General features: G+C 32.8%; 2 protein-coding genes across 5 annotated transcripts in view; one reads left to right on the top strand and one right to left on the bottom strand.

Annotated features, from left to right (window-relative positions):
• Positions 1 to 670: 670 nt before the first annotated feature.
• LOC130621545 (uncharacterized) lies at positions 671 to 14002 on the bottom strand. The gene is made up of 4 exons (XM_057436848.1): positions 11641 to 14002; positions 3998 to 4081; positions 2428 to 2516; positions 671 to 1295 (listed from the first exon to the last, which is right to left on the bottom strand). Exons 1-4 carry the CDS (start codon positions 11714 to 11716, stop codon positions 1077 to 1079), a joined length of 468 nt encoding a protein of 155 aa, XP_057292831.1. The 5' UTR covers positions 11717 to 14002; the 3' UTR covers positions 671 to 1076.
• A 3382-nt stretch (positions 14003 to 17384) lies between these two features.
• Positions 17385 to 18483, top strand: part of LOC130621138 (A disintegrin and metalloproteinase with thrombospondin motifs adt-1-like) — a 45593-nt gene continuing 44494 nt past the window's right edge. For 2 of the 4 annotated variants that reach the window (XM_057436450.1, XM_057436447.1), the window contains exon 1: positions 17941 to 18450. The gene's annotated coding sequence lies outside the window, so the exon portion shown is untranslated. Of the gene's footprint in view, positions 17751 to 17940; positions 18451 to 18483 lie in introns of those variants that run through there. The other 2 variants (XM_057436448.1, XM_057436449.1) reach the window with 2 other exon arrangements.

The following is an 18483-nucleotide window of genomic DNA, read 5'->3' as shown; positions in this document are numbered from 1 at the left end:
TAATGTCTATTTTTACAGTAGGCCTTAAAGTGCAAAGACCAAGTGTCCACTGAAAGATACAAAAATTCTGCTCAATTTCTATGAATATGAGTACACTTCATGTTGAAAATAATCTATTGCAAACACCTGTTATGTGTTGAGTCAATTTTTTATGAGACTAAGTCTTTTTAACCCATCACCATGGGTAGCCAAGAAACACTTTAAAAAAAAAAAAGAACAAAATAAAGCTTAATTCTAATGTTATGTTCTTAATGCTCAGGTTGCAAGAGATTCCTCTTCCAATAAGCTTAATTGAAATTTTCATCTCAATGTTTAATTTTCATCTTAATGTTCAATTTTCATTCTCTCACTTTTCTTATCAACTTCTTAAAGTTCTTTTTTCTGCTATATCAAACGTTTTTTTATATCTACCTGAAGTTGATCTTTAAATCTTTAAGGCCTATTTAAATTTTAATCTGTTTATGTCGGCTTTTCTTTGATGTCAAGCCTTTTTTGCAACAAATTAATGTTGATAAATGAAAACTTTTTCATTTTCTATCATCGAAAATATGGAACAGAAAATGACGATAAACAAAAGTACATCCTCTTAACAAGAATTATTTTTTAAAGAGATGATCATTTGGGACAGTGTTTCTTTTAGTGGACACTTTTTAAGAGAAAAACACATCAGTGTATACTAAAAGAAACTCACCCATACTTAGTGCTTTTTGATTAAATAAAATGCTATTAAAATTACAATATTTTAAAAGTTTAAAAAGAAAACATTTACATAATAAATAATACATAAAATACATACAATACGTAATACATAAAAAATGTATTAGGAAAGTGCAGATAAAATATAACCTCAAAGACTTCTAAGTATTGTTCCCTAATCTGAATATTTTCTTATGCTGTTAAAAGTATATATATATGTATATGCATCGAGAGAAAAAAATATATCCACTACAAACTTACATACACATACACAACTATATTTTGTATTTCTTTTTTAAATTTTATCATTTAAATTAGTTATATACAACCCATATCAATTTACTAAATATACAAAGTCTGGCAAAGTTGGTGTAAAAAATTTAATTTATATATGTTGTTTGTGGTGGTACAACAAGTACTGGCCGATCGGCATGGTGTAATATGTAATCTGTCACACTACCAAATACTTTGCGTTGAAGTGTACTGACGCCACGCTGTCCAGTAAGTATGAATGATGCATTATTATCTTTACCAATTTTGCAGATCGTATTACCAACAGAATCATTTATTGGTTCGATAAAGAACTTAGCATCCACAATCTAAAAATGTGGTAGTTTGAAGTTTAAAGAATGGAGTTTGTTAGGTTTGTAAGCACTGTCAGAAAAGGAAGCTATTATTGGAGGACTTTCATGTATGTGTGTCAGCTGGTTGGAAATTATTTGCTCATGTTAGTGGTAAATCGCGTACAGGTTAATTATCAATGAAAGATTTAATACATAGTCAATCTTCAGGAATTGTATGCGTGTACCAAAAAGCTTACATTGCGTGCTTTCAGGCATCTGTGTAGGAAATAAAAATTATGTAATATGGATGCAAAAAGCAAGGTGGATGTGTTCATTTTTCTTCAGTGTAATCAGAAACGTTATTTGTTAATTTTCGGGACTTTAAGGCACAATGTCAATGCATTTAAACTGACATCAACAGCCTTTTAAAACTAGTGAACGCAATGTATTGCACTAATAACTTAGAAACAGCTAAAAATAACCGACGTATGTAGGGGCCACCCAAGACCAAATTGGTTACGTTTACCAAAGCTTGGTCCACAAACCTGTTTCAGAACAGATGAGATGATGATGTCATCAAAAAACCATTAAACCCAATATTGATTGTCAAAAGTACATTATCCCATACATTTCCTTTATCAGCCTTACCTGATCTTCACAAATGCAATGTGTATAAAAATTCTGAAAATATTTTTTGTATTGTGGAAGGTTTTCCTGACGTCAGCAAAATTTTTAAACCCTTACATCTCCTATCTTTTTTTTAATGTTTTTTTCAAAGACCTTATCAACTAGAAAAGTCATAAATGTAAGGAAAAATTAAGGACAGTGAATCACCCATCTGCTTAAGGCAGCACAATAAAAAAAAATAAAAAATTTGAATGTTGATCAGTGTTTCAAGTTAACCAATAGTAGCAATAGGCTAATAAATTTCTCAAAAAAATATTGCATAAAGACACAATTATTACTAAAGTAATCAAGATTTTATTTATAAAGATTTTTTTATTGCTGTGATCAAGTGGATGTTTTTATTCATCCTGTACAAAAATTACTTTTCATTTTATTTATAAGCAGGAAAAGAAATATTTATTTCATTTTTGATACAATTGGAGGACTAATGGCTATACATTTTTCACATACTTAACATTAGTATATTACATGTTCTACTTAATCCATGTGATGCTAAAACATCTCTATAGTATCCAACAAGAGCATCATTCTCCTGCAAAATGTCTTGTACAGAAGGCAAGAGCCCACCAGCTATTATAAATACAAAAATCGTAGAATTACAAATATCTTTTTTTTGTGCAATCGTAAAAAAATATTTGGGGATTGGTGTATGAAATGACAGAGTGTGCATAAGATAGTGTTACTGATAATAAATTGTTTATGCAGCTCAAAGCATTAAAATATTAAAAGTAAAAAGTAAAACAAATTTAAAACTTTTCCCTTGTATTTTAAGTACCCAAATTATGAGTCTGCAAAATCAGTAAACTAATTTCTAATTTAAAGGAGAATTAAAGACAAAAACTTACATACATTATCTCCACGAAGGATCGTGTGTCCCACATTTTCGCGAGCTCCACGATTTTTATAACCAGTATAATTCAATATTTTTTCTTTTTAAAAAAGTCTTTTATTAAAATTAATTTGATTGTTTAAGGTTTTATCAAGTTAAAAAAGCATATTCGTAGTTTTTGCTTGGTGTATACTTTTCGTCATGGACGCGATCGTATTTTTACGAAATGTCATTTATCTAGAAAAGTTAAATTTGTCTGCGCCGATAAAAATGTATTAAGTTTAAAACGAAAAGCGGCGATAGAAATGTTTTTTAAGATAGCATTTTAAAAGTTTATAAACGAATAGCGGCGATAGAAATGTTTTTTAAGATCGCATTTTAAAAGTTTATAAACGAATAGCGGCAATAGAAATGTTTTTTAAGATCGCATTTTAAAAGTTTATAAACGAATAGCGGCAATAGAGATGTTTTTTTAGATTGCATTTTAAAAGTTTATAGACGAAAAGCGGCGACAGAAATGTTTTTTACCTCGCATTTTGATTCACGAACAATTAAAATCTATTATGTAGCTAGCCTTATGACAACGAATTAAAACGTTTTAATTTATTTTTTTGCTGTCGGTTTTTTGATTTAATTGCTAAACTAACGGTCTTTGTTGTTTTACAATAGAAGTTATCTATCGTGGAAGCTACGATGTAATATTTAATTTTCGTTCGTGTAGTCCACAAAACATGATCATGAGGTCCACGATTGTTAAAAAAATGCGCATCGTGGACTATCGTGGTTCGTGCGTAATATGAAATAAACATAAATCGCGATGTTAACAAACCTTTTTACAGTACTGTATATAAGAGGCACATTGTAGCATTCCTTCGCTTCGTTAATCAGGATGCATTTATTTACATCTCCAAACTTATGTCACACAAGTTAGTATTATACAGAACTAAAAGTCCTTATCGACACTGTCATGTCGGCGACTGTGGGACTACTTTGACCTTAAATATCTCAAAAACTAAAGTTCATAAATATAAATAATTTAACACAGTTCATTTTCACACTATAATGAACATTTTAGACAAAACTTGCTAGCAATCGTTAGTTCTCCTTTAAACAAAAGCATCCTTGGGGGATGTTGAAAAATTATAAAACCAGTCTGTGCTGCGAGATCTCCATACAAATTGAATAGTTGAAATGTGTCAAATAAAAATAAAAATCTACCTACAATAACAACTTGGTGTTGACGGAGGAATATACACATGCACAATCCCAATGATATTATTAGGTTTATGTATCTTCTTCAGATACCCTTGGTAGAAATATAAAAACAGAGTTTATACATTGAAATATAGATTAGAGAAACACAAACCATTATGCATAAAATAAAGTTTTAGATGCTTTTAAAAGGTTTTGACGAAACATTTAAAACAAACAGATTCTTCCTAGCCATATATTGCCTGGATAAAAAAAATAGCTGTAACAGTTATTAGTGATGCTAATGAACCGCAGAAATGCAAAAAATACTGAAAAAGTATATACATTTTAGCGTGCAAATACTTTTCCCATTAAAAAATCGGTTAAAAAACAATTTATACAATCAAACAGGATAAACTAAAGTTAGGTAATTGCTTGAATCACATATCAAAAGAAAATTTTAACAATATTAGTCAAAGCTAATTAATTAGGCAAACGTATTGTAAAAACTGTTGCTTTGTCCCTTAAAAATGGAGTGAAAAAGAATAATTTCAGGGTAAAAACAAAGTAAATCAATTAAACTTTGAAAGGGCTTTGTCTTTATAATGTACCCTAGGCCATCCATATTTGAAAGTTTGATTATCATCAACCTATGCATTATAAGGGTTTTTGAGATTGATATTGCAGTGTTTTGCTTGATAAATATTTCCGCGTTTTGCTTGGATAATATTCTATCATTGGAAAAAAACTTACTTATAAATTATTTTAACTTTTTTTTAATTTTAAGGCCCCAATAGACGGAACAATTTCGAAAAATATTATTTGTCGGAATATTGTTGGAAAAAATACACTCAAAAATTTTAGGTCAATAATTATTCAATTCTTAAATTGATTTAATATGTTTGTATACATTCACGATACAATTTAAAGAACAATCTGAATTTAATTTACCGTAAAATGTCGAAATCAAGCACAGCGTTTTTCAGTGGTGATAGCAAGATTTTGATGCGCTTATTCGAGGGTGCAGCTTATCCACAGGTGCGCATACAAACGAGTATAAAAAAAGTGCACTGAAAAAAAAAAGAAAAATTTAATATTTTTTTTGATGATGTATATTCCTTTTTGTTTATCATTTTGTACATTTTAATTCCTTAATCTTAACCGATTGTTGAATCATCAGAAGAAATATCAGAACCAACATCACTTTGTTCGTACTCAACATCTTTTTTATCCAATGATGAATGAGTGTTGAATTTTATGGATGGAAGCAGTCACTACTGGCGAAAAGCGCTGTGCTTCTGAAGGCACTTGGGTGGAGGAGGAATTGACTACCGTGTACATAATATATATGCTGCGAAAACTCATATATCCGTAACTATAAAAACTATGTAAAAAGCTCGCATTTTAAGTGATACAAACATTGTATTCTTTAGCTCTTATCCCTATATGCACTTATATGAAGGTGTGCTTATAAACAGAAATGTTGCTAAGGCGCTTACCAAAGGTGCTCTTATCATCGGGTCACTTGATTTCGGTATTTTACGGTATCATAACAGGCATAAGCGACAACGAAGATGAAACAGATTTGTGCTCCTTAATCTTTTCAAACAGTTTTATTCTTTCACATAAAAGAAAAGATAGAAAAAAAGAACTGTATGGGTAAAGGATTGGCTCCATCACAGGAATGAAAGGGGAAACGTGCTTGGTAATAAAAAATTATCTGACATAATTTTCAGTCACGTTTCTCTTCACTACTATTAACTCACTTTTTTCGTGCATAAAAACATTTAAAATAAAAATTTGAGAGTGAGTTTCAAAAAGAAGTAAGCAAATGGCAGTTTTCTTTTAAATATAATGTTGCTCTGACGAAAAATTGATCTAATAAAATCAAACCATAACACATAACAATAGTAATAAATTCATTACCTCAGTTTATACTTATTTCAATAGTTTTATTCCTGACACAAAAGGCCTTGTCTTTCCTTTATTACATTGCTGTTTTAATATCTCTTCAAACTGGTCCATTTTTCATTGCAAACTTTTGAGACTTAAGGATATTTTTCTGCACAACGGTTTTCCTAAGAACTTCCTGGAAAACGTCAGTAGACAATTTTATAATAACTTGCATCGTGAAAAATCTCTGGATCCTACAGTCGAAAAGAAGAAGCTTCTACTTGTACTTCCTTACTTAGGTTAAGGTATCTTTGCAGACAAGAACTAGGCTACAGAATTTCATTAAAAGTAATCCAATTGTTGTACGCTTTCTGTTATTTTTAGAACACGCACTAGCCTCTCCAACTTTTTTCGATATAAAGTACAAGTACCTAAAGAATTGATGTCCGGTGTCATATATAATTTTAAGTGCGGTGGCTGGTATATAGGTGAGACATGAAGACATCTCAAAGTTAGAATAAGCGAGCACCTTGGTGTTGCACCATTAACAGGTAAGAAATCGTGGTCAACGCAACAATCTGCTATTAAAGAACATCTAAAACAATGCAACCACTACATTCCGTCTCTTGACAATTTCAGCATTCTTGCGCATGGGAATAGCTGCTTCTCACTTAAAATCAAAAAGAGCCTTTTCATCTTGCATGATAATCCCAAACTTAATAATAACATCAGGTCAGCACCGTTGTATTTATTTAATAAGGCGTAATTTTCCATTCTTTTAATATGTTTTGTAATATACAGTACTGCTATCAGGAAGCCTAACATCGTGATCGTGTATCATGCGCGACACCCACGATCCACGATCCTATCGTGTCTGTCATGATTATAAAAATATTTGATAGTAGATCGCGAAACTATCGTGATGATCATGTTCATCGCGATGGATCATGAAAAACCACGATAGTTTCGCGATGGAAATCATGATTCGTTTATGCAAATTTCTGTTTTTCTTTGATCTGCAAAAGCCCTCCTAAATTATTAGAGTTGCGAAATACGAATGATTTAAGAAGGCTAACACAAATCGTTTTTTAGAAGCCTATTTAATTGATTTGTTTTTACTTATGGCTGCACTAATTATTATAGATATGGTTAAAGGAATACGGCGAATTTATAATATCTTGCACTCAGTAGCTTTTTAGTACCTTTAAAATTCAATCTTTTTAACTTTAAGCTTTTTATAGTCGTTTTTTGAAAAATCAAACTAAAAAAATAACTAAAACAAAATAATTAAAACATAAAAAAAATCATTAACAAAACATATTATTTTAAGTAATGATTTTCATGATCCATCACTAGCGTTGTTATCAGCCACCGTTCAACTTCGTAACTTTATTTACATTAAATATTTTTAGTTGCACAAGTAGTAACGAAGTTTAATAACTTAAATACTTAAACACTCAAGATTTTTCGGACAAGGGTTCTAATCCCGGCCGTGAACGTGAACATTGATAGAACATACCCTTCAAGTGTTCCCCACGCTGAAATTAATAATTTCTGTGCGGTGTACAGGAGTAAAGGAATTGTGTTTTTACTTCTCCTTCTTAAATTTTTTTTAAAGTTCTAAGATTTTAAAGATTTAAGATCGCACGCCTGGAAACTTTGATTATCGCCTGCATAAAATTTTAATTTCCCGCTTAAATATTTTTATTTTTAATATGACTATAAGTATTTAATAATTTAACTGGTTTCACGCCGTCCGTCACTTGCCGTCCTGCTCCAGTTGAACATGATACATTTACGTCATTATTTGATAACACATTATGTTTAAAAGAACGCCTTTATTATTTGATATGCCACAAATACGTAGTCATTATCAACTTTTGATATCTTAAACGTTAAAAATGGCGCCTGGACTAAATTTATACTTGAGACAACGTATTGTAAATCTCTGGGAAGGAGGTTTTTTCGTAGCGAAATGAATAACTACTTTTGGTGGCAATTTGAATAAAATACTTTTTGCACCTGTAACAAAGCTCTCATGTTTGACTTCGTCATGCGACAAATAATAGCTAAAATACAGAACGCATCAGTTATAATTCGCAGTTGTTTAAAGTTAAGATTCAATCTCGACTTTCATCGAAAGAGTAAAAGATGTCTGCATGAAAATTGTTGAAAGTTTACAAAAATGGCTTATTCGGATAAAACATTAATGGTCTTACCAACAAAATACATAAAAAATGAGACCTACCAAGTTGGCAGCTGCCAAGACAAATAGAGCAAGCAGAAATCATTGATTTAAGTGGTGATTTATGACTCCAAATTTTATACTATAATTGTGTAAAGCACATAGACTAAAGTTATTTTTATATTGATATTATATATTTTTACGTAGATGACAAGACTAATTTAGAAATAAAGCTTTTGGAATATTATAATGACCCTGAGAATAGACACAAATTTGAAAGCCGAAATACAAAAATTTCGTATAGGTCACAATCTATAAAGAATTTTGCGAAGAACCTGGCAGTTGCTATGTTCTCGGAAGAGGAAAGAATAGACAGCAACTGCAGTGGCGCAAAAGGAAAAGAACCACTCAACCCAGCCAAATTGAAAAAAATAAGAGAGTACGTGTTTCAAATTAACACTATGAGTTCCAGGGAGGAAGAAAAAACATGGAGAAAATGCAAAGAGGCAAAAAACGAACTGGGAAGAAGAACAAGACGATCAAGATAGTTTTTTCTTTTCTACACTTTGTAAAGTTTTTGTAAATTTTTATCATAAAAATAGTTAGCTACTTTAACATAACATTTACAACTTTTTTCTTGACACAAACCAACTTTTTTCCAAAGAGAGTTTTCAAATTAATTTGATCTTTATAAAACCATCCTAAGGCATGACTAAGAATAAATGTGCTAAAATAAATAAAATAAATTCTTTCTGTAGATGCAGGAAAGCCAGTTTTAAAACGAAACCCAGTAAAAAATAAATTTTGTGAAACGTATTAAGGATGAGTGCGAAGTTGAAACACCATTGAACGCGATGATGTGTTGGCAGATTTGCTAATTGTTTTTTGCATTAATTCTAGATATTTTTGATTTCTCTTTCCCCTTTTAAAAAGATGTGTTAAACCTTATTCAACATGATTTTTTTTGTATTACATCACGAGAACATTCGTCCGAAAGCTGTATTAAGGTACAGGACACCTAACCTCTCCCATGTTCTGGTTATATTTAACTTGCATGGGTGCGCACTCTTCTCGCAGTATTCTCTGTGACGATGAAGGTTGGACTGACTTGTGGCATGGTTCCAAATGGTCTTCCGTCTTTCGTTCGAGTCTCAGTGTAATGCACCAGCCGAGCATAAGAGTGTCAGTATGAAGGAAAGGGGCCGACTTTAATGTTCTCTATACATCACATTCTTCCTAATAACACCGACCGTTTTTTGATCGCAGGCTTTGTGTTTTTGCTGCCTCTTATTTAGTACATTCACTTAAAATATAAGAAAAATATATCGTAGATAACATAAAATCACGACCGACCGACCAGGTCAGTGCTGAAACCCTCACCTTGGTGACGGCAAACATATTTTTAAGTCCAGCCTAACAAGAAATCACGGTTGGTTAAAAATCACACATATAGAAAAAACTAGTCAAGAATAAAACCTATCGCGGACGTATATTTTGATTGAGATTTTTAAGATGTGAAGAGGTCGTTAAACTTCAGCAAATGTAAACTGACTAAAAAGAGAATATGGTGATCTTTTTTTAATTGCTTTTCATTTAAATTGTTATTAAAGCAATAAAAATTATATAGCATTTCAGTGAAACAATTGTATCGTGACGAACACGATTTTATTTTTTATATGATCGTGAAACTCATGATGCATTGTGATACGATAGATCGCGTCTCCCACGATGGCATTATTTCACCTTTGAGCACAAAGATCGTGGATCGTGGGTGTCGCGCATGATACACGATACACGATGTTAGGCTTCCTGATAGCGGTACTGTATTTGAGTTAATAAAGCGTTATACTGAAGAGTTGAAAATGGGTGTATGGACACCCGAAACGTTGTCAATACGTTGTATTTGTGTTTTATTTTTGTTCAATGTTTCAAAAATCAAACCACTTTGATTTTATTAGGTCAGTTTTCAAATATTGATTTGTGTTTTTACGTCATTTGAGTATTATCGTACTATTATTTTTTAATAGTATATACACAACACTTTTAGATCAATTTTAGTTCAATACTTTATTTTAAAAACGGATCTGCAAAATTGTTCTGTCTATTTGAGCCTTTAGATTTTTTATAAATAACAATTGGTTTTTTTAACAGTGACAATATTTTGTGAATATCTTTTTCTTTTTACATAATATCTTTTTCTTTTTACATAATTTTTTAATTGTTAGAAGTTATAATTTTTATATTTACATTTTATAATTTAATCGAAAAGCTTTTTATTATGTACATTCCCACAGAACATAAAAAAAATCCATGTAACGGTTGATAGATAAATGATGGTTTAAAAAAATGAATAAAAAAGTATTCAGACAGAAGAAATGAAAAACGTTAAATTTCCTGTAAACAATATCGTTTTCCCTTAAGACTTTTTTAAAAATGCCCGCACACAAATAATTTTATGGGAGAATTTTACTGCTTATGTAAGACTAATTTGTAAAAAAATATTTTTCAAAAGCTTTTGTGATTGCAGAGTAATATATTTCAGCGCTCATGGAGATAAATTTTCCTGACGGGGCCTGCAATGTATGATGGTCCTAATTATATATCTACTTAAAGAGGAACTAAACACAAAAATGATATTTTGATGTAATGACGACCACCATAAGAAAACAATTATTTTGTTTTTATACATTCCTTAAAAAACAACAATGTTTGGTAGAAAAGAAATTGTTGTTATTCAGAGAAAAGAATATAAATAACAATTATGTAAGGTGCATTTTTGACTACATGTTCTTGAAAACATACCAAACCTTTTTTTTAGTTCCACTTAAAGTTTTAGTTTAACAGGTTTATTCTCCAGTGCTTAAAATAAATATTTAATTCCTAGCAGTCACCGCGACCATAGAGAATGTAAATACCCAGTTAAGTCAATCTCTTTGGTGGTCATTAAAACTATGGCAGATAAATACCCTTATGGACAAGAAATTTAAACACAATCCAAATTTATTATGTCTGCTTTACTAATAAATTCAAAAAGTTTTGCTCACATTTTTATCAGCGTATTAAAGTTTTAATTTTCTTTGTGAAATGTATTTTACGCTTTGGTTACCCCCTAATTTTAAACAAAATGAAGAAAGTGGAAAGTATAGTTTATTTTTGAAGTTTGTTTGAAAATTTGGCAGATAAATAATAATAATTGGTAATCTGAATAAATAAGTAACATTACGTTTTAAAAAAATCTCTATTACCTACAAGTGATTTAAAACTACTTCAATTGATCTAGTTAAAGGATGTTGTAATTATTGTTTATTCACCAAGAGTTTTAAGTTATTATACATTTTACTGTAAAAATACACTGTATTATACGACAGTATTACTACACTACTGATTACAAGGAGATTCATTGCATAAATTTTGAGAGGGAGTTTTCATTTGTGGAAGGCACCATTATTTGCTGGTCAATTTAATTGTTTAATTTTATCCTGACAGTCAAATGTCAAATTTTATGGAAGCAGAAACTGCTGATCGGCCATTACTTTAAGCTCTGTATACACTATTAAATTTTAAGTGTTAAATAACAGCAAAAATAATACACTTACATTGCAAAGCAGCATTGCTGTTGTTACTTGAATCTAGACATATCAAAGCCACTATCTGTTTGTCACCAGAGAACATTTTAAAATAATGTGTCTAGAAATTTAATAAGACTAAAGTGTTTTTACTGGTTAAAAGTACTATAATACTTTATGTTTAGCCTGAGGTGTTAGTTTTGTTAAAAGGCCTTAGGGATTGTACAATGGAGTGCCTAAGAATAAAGATTTAATTTTTATTTGAGACACTGTTTCCAACCGACCAATATAAAGCAACATTCTTGCAACAACAAAAAATGTAACACAAAATAATAGCGCAAGACCACACTATCAGTCTCAAAGTATGCTGTAATACTTCAAAAAACTTGAAAAACGTAAATACTTTGCTAATGAACATTTGAAAGAAAGACGGAAACAATTTGGTACACTGATTTTAAAAGCATTAAAGGATGATGAGAAGTAAGGCAGAGTGAGGGATGACCTCTTAACTCAGTTAATATTTGTTAATTGTTTAGCACTAAGACTAGACAACAAAAGGAAAATGATGGCATTCTTATACAATTATATATAGTGGGACTGAGCATAATAAAAAAACATTTTTAACAACGATTTTGTGTCACGAAAACAGCTTGTCAGAATCAAATAGTGTTGCCTAAATAACCCTAACCTAGCTGCATGCAAACGTGAGATAATTTAAACGAACACAACCACTAACATTGCTGCGTCAAAAAAGACAATAATCAGGTAATAATTTTTGTTGTTTACTTATTTATTGGAAAAACATAGAAAAAAAGTCACAACAGCATTTTTTTTGTCGTCGTCAGTGCAAATACAAAGGCATTCACGATGGCTGTTTCCTGCCATTAGTAAGTGCATATACTTTGAATTTCACAATAAATGACAAAAAAATAATAAAACTTATTATATAACCCACACCATATTATCACCCGCACCTAGGTGAGACAATTTTAACAATTTTAATGTTCTCTTAATGTTATTGCGCATTTTTATAGGAAAATCTAAATTTAAGTGCAAATTTTTTTTACCATGAATAAAGAATCAATTTTAAGTGGCCTTACTAACGTAACGTTATTGATTCACCTTGTTAGTCAAAATGATCAAAATCAACTTATAACCCGCAGGTTATATCGCAAAAAATACAGTAATGTAATCGTTAAGTCTTCCATCACGCTTTATTGGCTCTTGTCTTAAAGATTCCTTAAAAATTAATTTCATCAAATTTCATGGCAGACATTTAATTTTCCGGTTTTTTTTAATAACTGATTGCTTTCTTATATGGCTATGATACTTACTGAGTTTCAACATTTATCTATTAGGGACCTGCATGCTAAATGTTTAGGTCCCATACCTTTCAGAGGCTTTGATATTGGCTATTACTCGAAACTACCCCTAAAATCTCTATGAAATCCTTACAATGGGGAAAATATAATAACTCCTGTTAGGATTATCCTTAGAACTTGAAACTTGCAACACAACTTTGCTTCATCAAGAAGAATCATTTTGAATAATTTTGACACATGACTAATCCGATTTCCCAATTTTGTCGGATTTTACCCGAAAATCGGGAAAAAACGGATTTTCGGGCAATTTTTGACAATTTTTTATTCAATCCATGTAAAAACCGGAAGATGTTAAAAAAATTTTATTTAGCTTACAGAAACTTCAAACAGAATGTAAAAATTCGCTCTAGAACAAAAGTAATTATATTTTAAGCAGATAGTAGTATTTTTAACAATTTTCAAGCTTCTGATGACGTCACAGAAAATGTGCTGACGCAAGCAAAAATTTATTGCCGCCATTTTGTTCCTTTTATGATGTACTATAAGTGTGCCAAGTTTGATTCAATTTCAACAATCCTATGAAAAGTTATTGAGGGGGGCGGAATCCGCCCCCCGGTCATAGTATGTTGGAAAAACTCCGGACCGAATAGGGTTAATGTCCGTTTTCCATGCTAGCATGGGTTGGACGGGGTATATTAATGACCCTCTTCCAATCTGATTTAGACTGTGTTAGATCTAAACCCAACTTCCTCTGTATCAAGTCTGTCCTTATAACCTCCTGCCAAGTCTTTCTCGGTCTGCCTCTGGGCTTTGCCCCAAGAACTATCAAGTCTCTACACTTCCTTACCCAATTATCCTCCTCCATTCTTTCTAAGTGCCCCAGCCAATTCAATCTTCTTATCTGGATAACATCTTTAATTCTACGGTTACTTAGCCTGCTTCTTAGCTCATCTGAACTCTTTCTGTCTCTCAGACTGGTGTTACACATTCACCTAAGCATTCTCTTATCATTCCTTTCTAAACGGTCAAGATCTGCCTGCTTCACTGCCCATGTGTCACTACCGTACAACATAACACTTCTTACACAGGCCTCATACAACCTACCTTTTACCTCAATTGACAGGACTCTGCTAGTCAACAAAGGAAGTAACTCTCTGAACTTTTTCCAAGCAGAACCTATCCTGCAAGTAACACTTCTTCCAACAGCCCCTTCACTGCCCAACATATCACCTAAGTAACAAAAGTTCTCAACTATCTCTAACGAGCCACTGTTGTACATCATTAAAGCTGGAAATACTTCATTCTCTATAATCTCACCTTTGCAACGCTTGCATACAAACTGAATGTCAGCTCTTAATCTTCCACTAATACTACTGCACTTCTTATGTAATGCTTGCAAGTCTGACAAAAAATTGAGTTACTACCAACCCCTTTCCTGCAAACTCCACAAGGCCACTTTCCAACTACAAGGCCACACTTGGCTGCAATGCTACTAATCATGACTTTAGACTTTGCTGTGTTTACCTTTAGCCCTTTCTCTTCTAGTCCTTTCTTCCACTTCTCAAACTTTTTAACTAATTCTTCCATCGACTCTGCTATGAGAACCAAATCATCTGCATACAAAACTCCCATGGACAACCTGTTCTGAACTCCATCGACAGCGCTTCTAAGACTAGAACAAACAACAAAGGACTAAGTACAGAACCCTGATGTACACCAACATTTACAGTAAATTCATCACTAAGTGAAACGTTAATCCTGACACGACTTCTAGCATTGCTGTACATAGACTGTACCATCGTAACTAGCCACTCATCCACACCTAATTTTTTCATAGCCCACCAAATAACTTTACGTGGCACTCTATCAAAAGCTTTCTCTAAATCTACAAAGGCAAAATAGAGATTCTTTCCCTTTCCTAAATACTTTTCCTGAAGCTGTCTGAGTAAAAATATTGCATCTGTAGTGCCACACCTGGAACAAAACCAAATTGCATCTTATCTATATCAATTCTTTCTCTAAGTAACTTATCAATCACTCCTTCAATAACTTTCATTACTTGATCAACCAACTTCAAACCTCTATAGTTACCCCTTTCTAATGCATCACCCTTGCCCTTGAAACAATTCACTATTACACTTGACTGCCACTCACTCGGAATAGCACCATCCTTTATAATCTGGTTAGCAAGACTTGTAATAAGCTCAACTCCAATATATCCAGATGCTTTTACCATCTCTGCAACAATACCTGATACTCCTGCAGCCTTACCAATCTTCAATTTCCTAATAGCCTCCACTACCCATTCTGTCTTGATCTGCATAGCTGGCCAACATCATCATCAGACAAATTCTCCTCGTCCCAATCAAACTCAGTGTTAAGCAACCTCTGATAATGATTCTTCCAAGCTACCCTTTTCTCCTCCTCTGTGCTAGCCAAAACACCTTCATCATTACACCTTCATCACCTACAACATCTTGATTAGTCTTCTTCATTTGCTTTGCTATCTTGAAAACCTCATTGCGCTGGTCTTCCCTTCTTAACACATCTGCAAATCTGTTTCTCTCTGCTTCTGATTTTGCCTTATACACTGCTGTACGAGCACAACGCTTAGCTTCTAAGTAAATATTTTTACTACCACCTGACTTCCACTCTTTCCAAAGTTTCCTCTTTTCCTTTATACACTGGTCAACCTCATTATTCCACTACCAGGTCTGTCTATGTCTAGCTGGTCCTTTCATCCACCCACAGGTATCATCAGAAGAATATAACTATATGTAACTGTTTATATAATGTGTTCTACCTACTGTAATTTCAACTTTTCTATGGCAAATAAATAAATTGAAATTGAAAATTGAATTTAAAAAAATATTTCTGCATCAAACAGTTTTGCTTGCAGCACTAAAAAATAACTCTTTATTCTGTTGACAATTTTTCTCACAAAATAATCAAACTTGTCAAATTCGATAGTAAATTGCAAGAAAAATTAGTTTTAGTATATATAGCTATATATATTTTTGCTCTTTTTTCTTCCACATGTTACTATCCTGCCCTTTTTTTTTGGATTTTTTTAAGCAATCACAAATTAGAGATTAAATAATAGAGAATCTGTAGCAGATTTTGCTCTTCACCTTAATCATAATGATTGTGCATGTGAGTGGGGGCCAACCTTACAAGGGGAAAAAGTTTTGTCACCTGAATAGAGCTCAGGATCTGTGATGTACAATTCCGGTAGCTTTTGTCACCAAAGCAAAGTGACGATTGACATTTAATTTAATGGAAGAATTACACTTTGAGTAAAACAAACCTAGCGTAAAAGCCCTCCTGGTAAAAAATGTCAAAATGGAAGGATGGAATAAATCAAAATAAAAAAACAAACAGTAAAGATTTAATCTAGTTGTACCAGGCTGTTTATGTGATATGGCCACCTCAGCCTAATTTGGTGTATACCATGACTGACAAATTACATGTGTTAAGGTAACCATAAAAACAGAAAGCTGTCATTACACTAAATGTTTAATCTAGGAAACTAGCTAAATAAATAAAACAAAATAAATTTCAGTGGCTTCTTTTTGCAGCAAAGAACTGCGTTGTGATGTATACCTTGTCCCTGATATCATTTGTAACCTGACAACATACAGTTATTCAAGCTGCCCGCATATTTACTTATGCAGAAGGTAAATTAGATACAACAGCACTCATACCCCAAGCAACGTGTCCTTGCCTTCCGCTACAAATCTTTTTGCACGGAAACCTACCTGCAGCTGGCCAGGACAACACAGCCTGTTGTTTTCACGCTCAAAAGTCGTGCCCTGTGACATATCGTTTTGTTTATGTACGAGCTCTCCGTCCACACATCGAGTTTATGAATAAAAAATTAATAATAAGAGTTGAAAGCAGTCAGGGGAGGAGTGGCGGATTTCACGGAGCGACAAATTCGCTGGCGAAATCTTTCTGAGCATGCGCAGTTTCGTTTGTTTTAGTTTTACCTATATTCGCTTCTTAAAATAAAAAAAGCATAACTTTTAATTAATCCATCAAAAGTAACTATTAGTAGTTGAGAATTTTATTGATTCCGAACGAAATCAAATATCATATTTAATCTATTATTTCCTTTGCGGGTCGGGACATTAAAATTATGTTAGTATTATATATTTAACGAAATAAATTTTTTGCACAGATTCGATAGAAATTACAGCAATCCCGCCGGGCTAGCCCCCAGGGATTTTGGTAACACAGTAAAAAGTGACTTACTTATCTAAACTTTTAAATGAAGTGCTACCACATTGCCCAGTGTAATTGCTGTTATTTCTTGCAGTCCAATAGTCTCACTTTTCGCATTTATCTGGTCAAAGTTCAAAATCAGTTCAATTAGGTCCCACGGTAAATCGTTTCACTGTTTAAAGCAATGCAGCCTAGTAATATCGGAAAAATATTGCAATATATACGCTGCAGCCGTGTAAATTCTAAAAGACTTGGGAGCATTAATTTTGTTGTTGTTGTGCTGTGTCAGTAGGGAGAATTGATCCTTTAATTTTTACAAAAAAAACCCGGATCAGAAACAGAAGATTACCTCTTGGTAATGGGTCTTGAAAATGTTTTTGTTACCAAGAAAAAAGACCATGGACCGGAGCACAGAGTAGGCTATGGCTTCATTTAGCACGAAAATGCGTGTTGTAAGAACGTCGGATAGTGAGCGTTTATTTGTCGGTGTTCCATTTGGTTGGAGTAATTCAATGAACGTGTGTTAAATGGACTTGTAGCCACAGCCTAGCTACCTGGCTAGCTGAATAAAACAACGAAACTGCAAGAGTAAAGGTATCCCAGCTACTACTTGCTTTTTTCTTTAGTTTTTTAAAAGGTTTGCCATTGGGCAGACCCCATATATTGTGCAATAATTGAAAATAATTCCCGGGTACTCATCCTAATGTTTTGAACGAAAAGCTATAGATGGATTGCGTGTTTACGGAACCGAACGCATGCGCACTAGGTGGCAGGATAGTAGCGCCAGTGAAAACAAGAGGTTCTGGTTGTGATTTGTACTTATATTTGAAGAAATGCCTGATTCTTGTTGTGCAGTAGGCTGCTCCAATAAAAGAATTAGAAAAGCTCCATACGTGCGCTGGCGCTCGCTGTTTTTTATCCTGCCAGCTTCCACAAGGTCCGAGAAAATGTAAACAAATGACGTCACAACGCAAGCCGTCTATAGCTAGCTATATAATAATAAAGCTTATTCTTTGTCTTAAATATAGAGAACAGGGTTGTTTTTGTGACAAGCACACCAAATTCGGTCCACAGCCATCCATTATGGTCTTCCTCATCTTGTAGTCACCTCCATTGTTAATGGGCAAAGAGGACAAGGCTTTTGAGGTATTAAATGATGGTGGCATTTTAAATCAAAAGTAATACACTGCCCTGCTTGATCTTGTCCAAAATCGGTTTAAATATTTAGCAGAACAGGCTGGCAGAGATCCTTGGGAGAAAAGCCAAAAGATGGTAGACCTGGCTGTGACACTAAGTGAGTCCTGCTTTCGGAACAATAATTTTTTTT

This window comes from Hydractinia symbiolongicarpus, chromosome 12 (assembly GCF_029227915.1).
Source record: "Hydractinia symbiolongicarpus strain clone_291-10 chromosome 12, HSymV2.1, whole genome shotgun sequence".
Classification (NCBI taxonomy): Eukaryota; Metazoa; Cnidaria; class Hydrozoa; order Anthoathecata; family Hydractiniidae; genus Hydractinia; species Hydractinia symbiolongicarpus.
The sequence above is the reverse complement of the archived record's forward strand: the minus strand, read 5'-3'. Positions and strand labels throughout refer to the sequence as shown.

Excerpts from the sequence above, each read along its gene's own strand:
- LOC130621545 (XM_057436848.1), bottom strand. The coding sequence starts at position 11,716 with ATGTTCTCTGGTGACAAACAGATAGTGGCTTTGATATGTCTAGATTCA. Across the intron at positions 2,517-3,997 it reads GTCAACACCAAGTTGTTATT|CTGGTGGGCTCTTGCCTTCT; the intron begins GTAGGTAGATTT and ends TATTTATAATAG. Across the intron at positions 1,296-2,427 it reads ATGTTTTAGCATCACATGGA|ATTGTGGATGCTAAGTTCTT; the intron begins TTAAGTAGAACA and ends CCACATTTTTAG.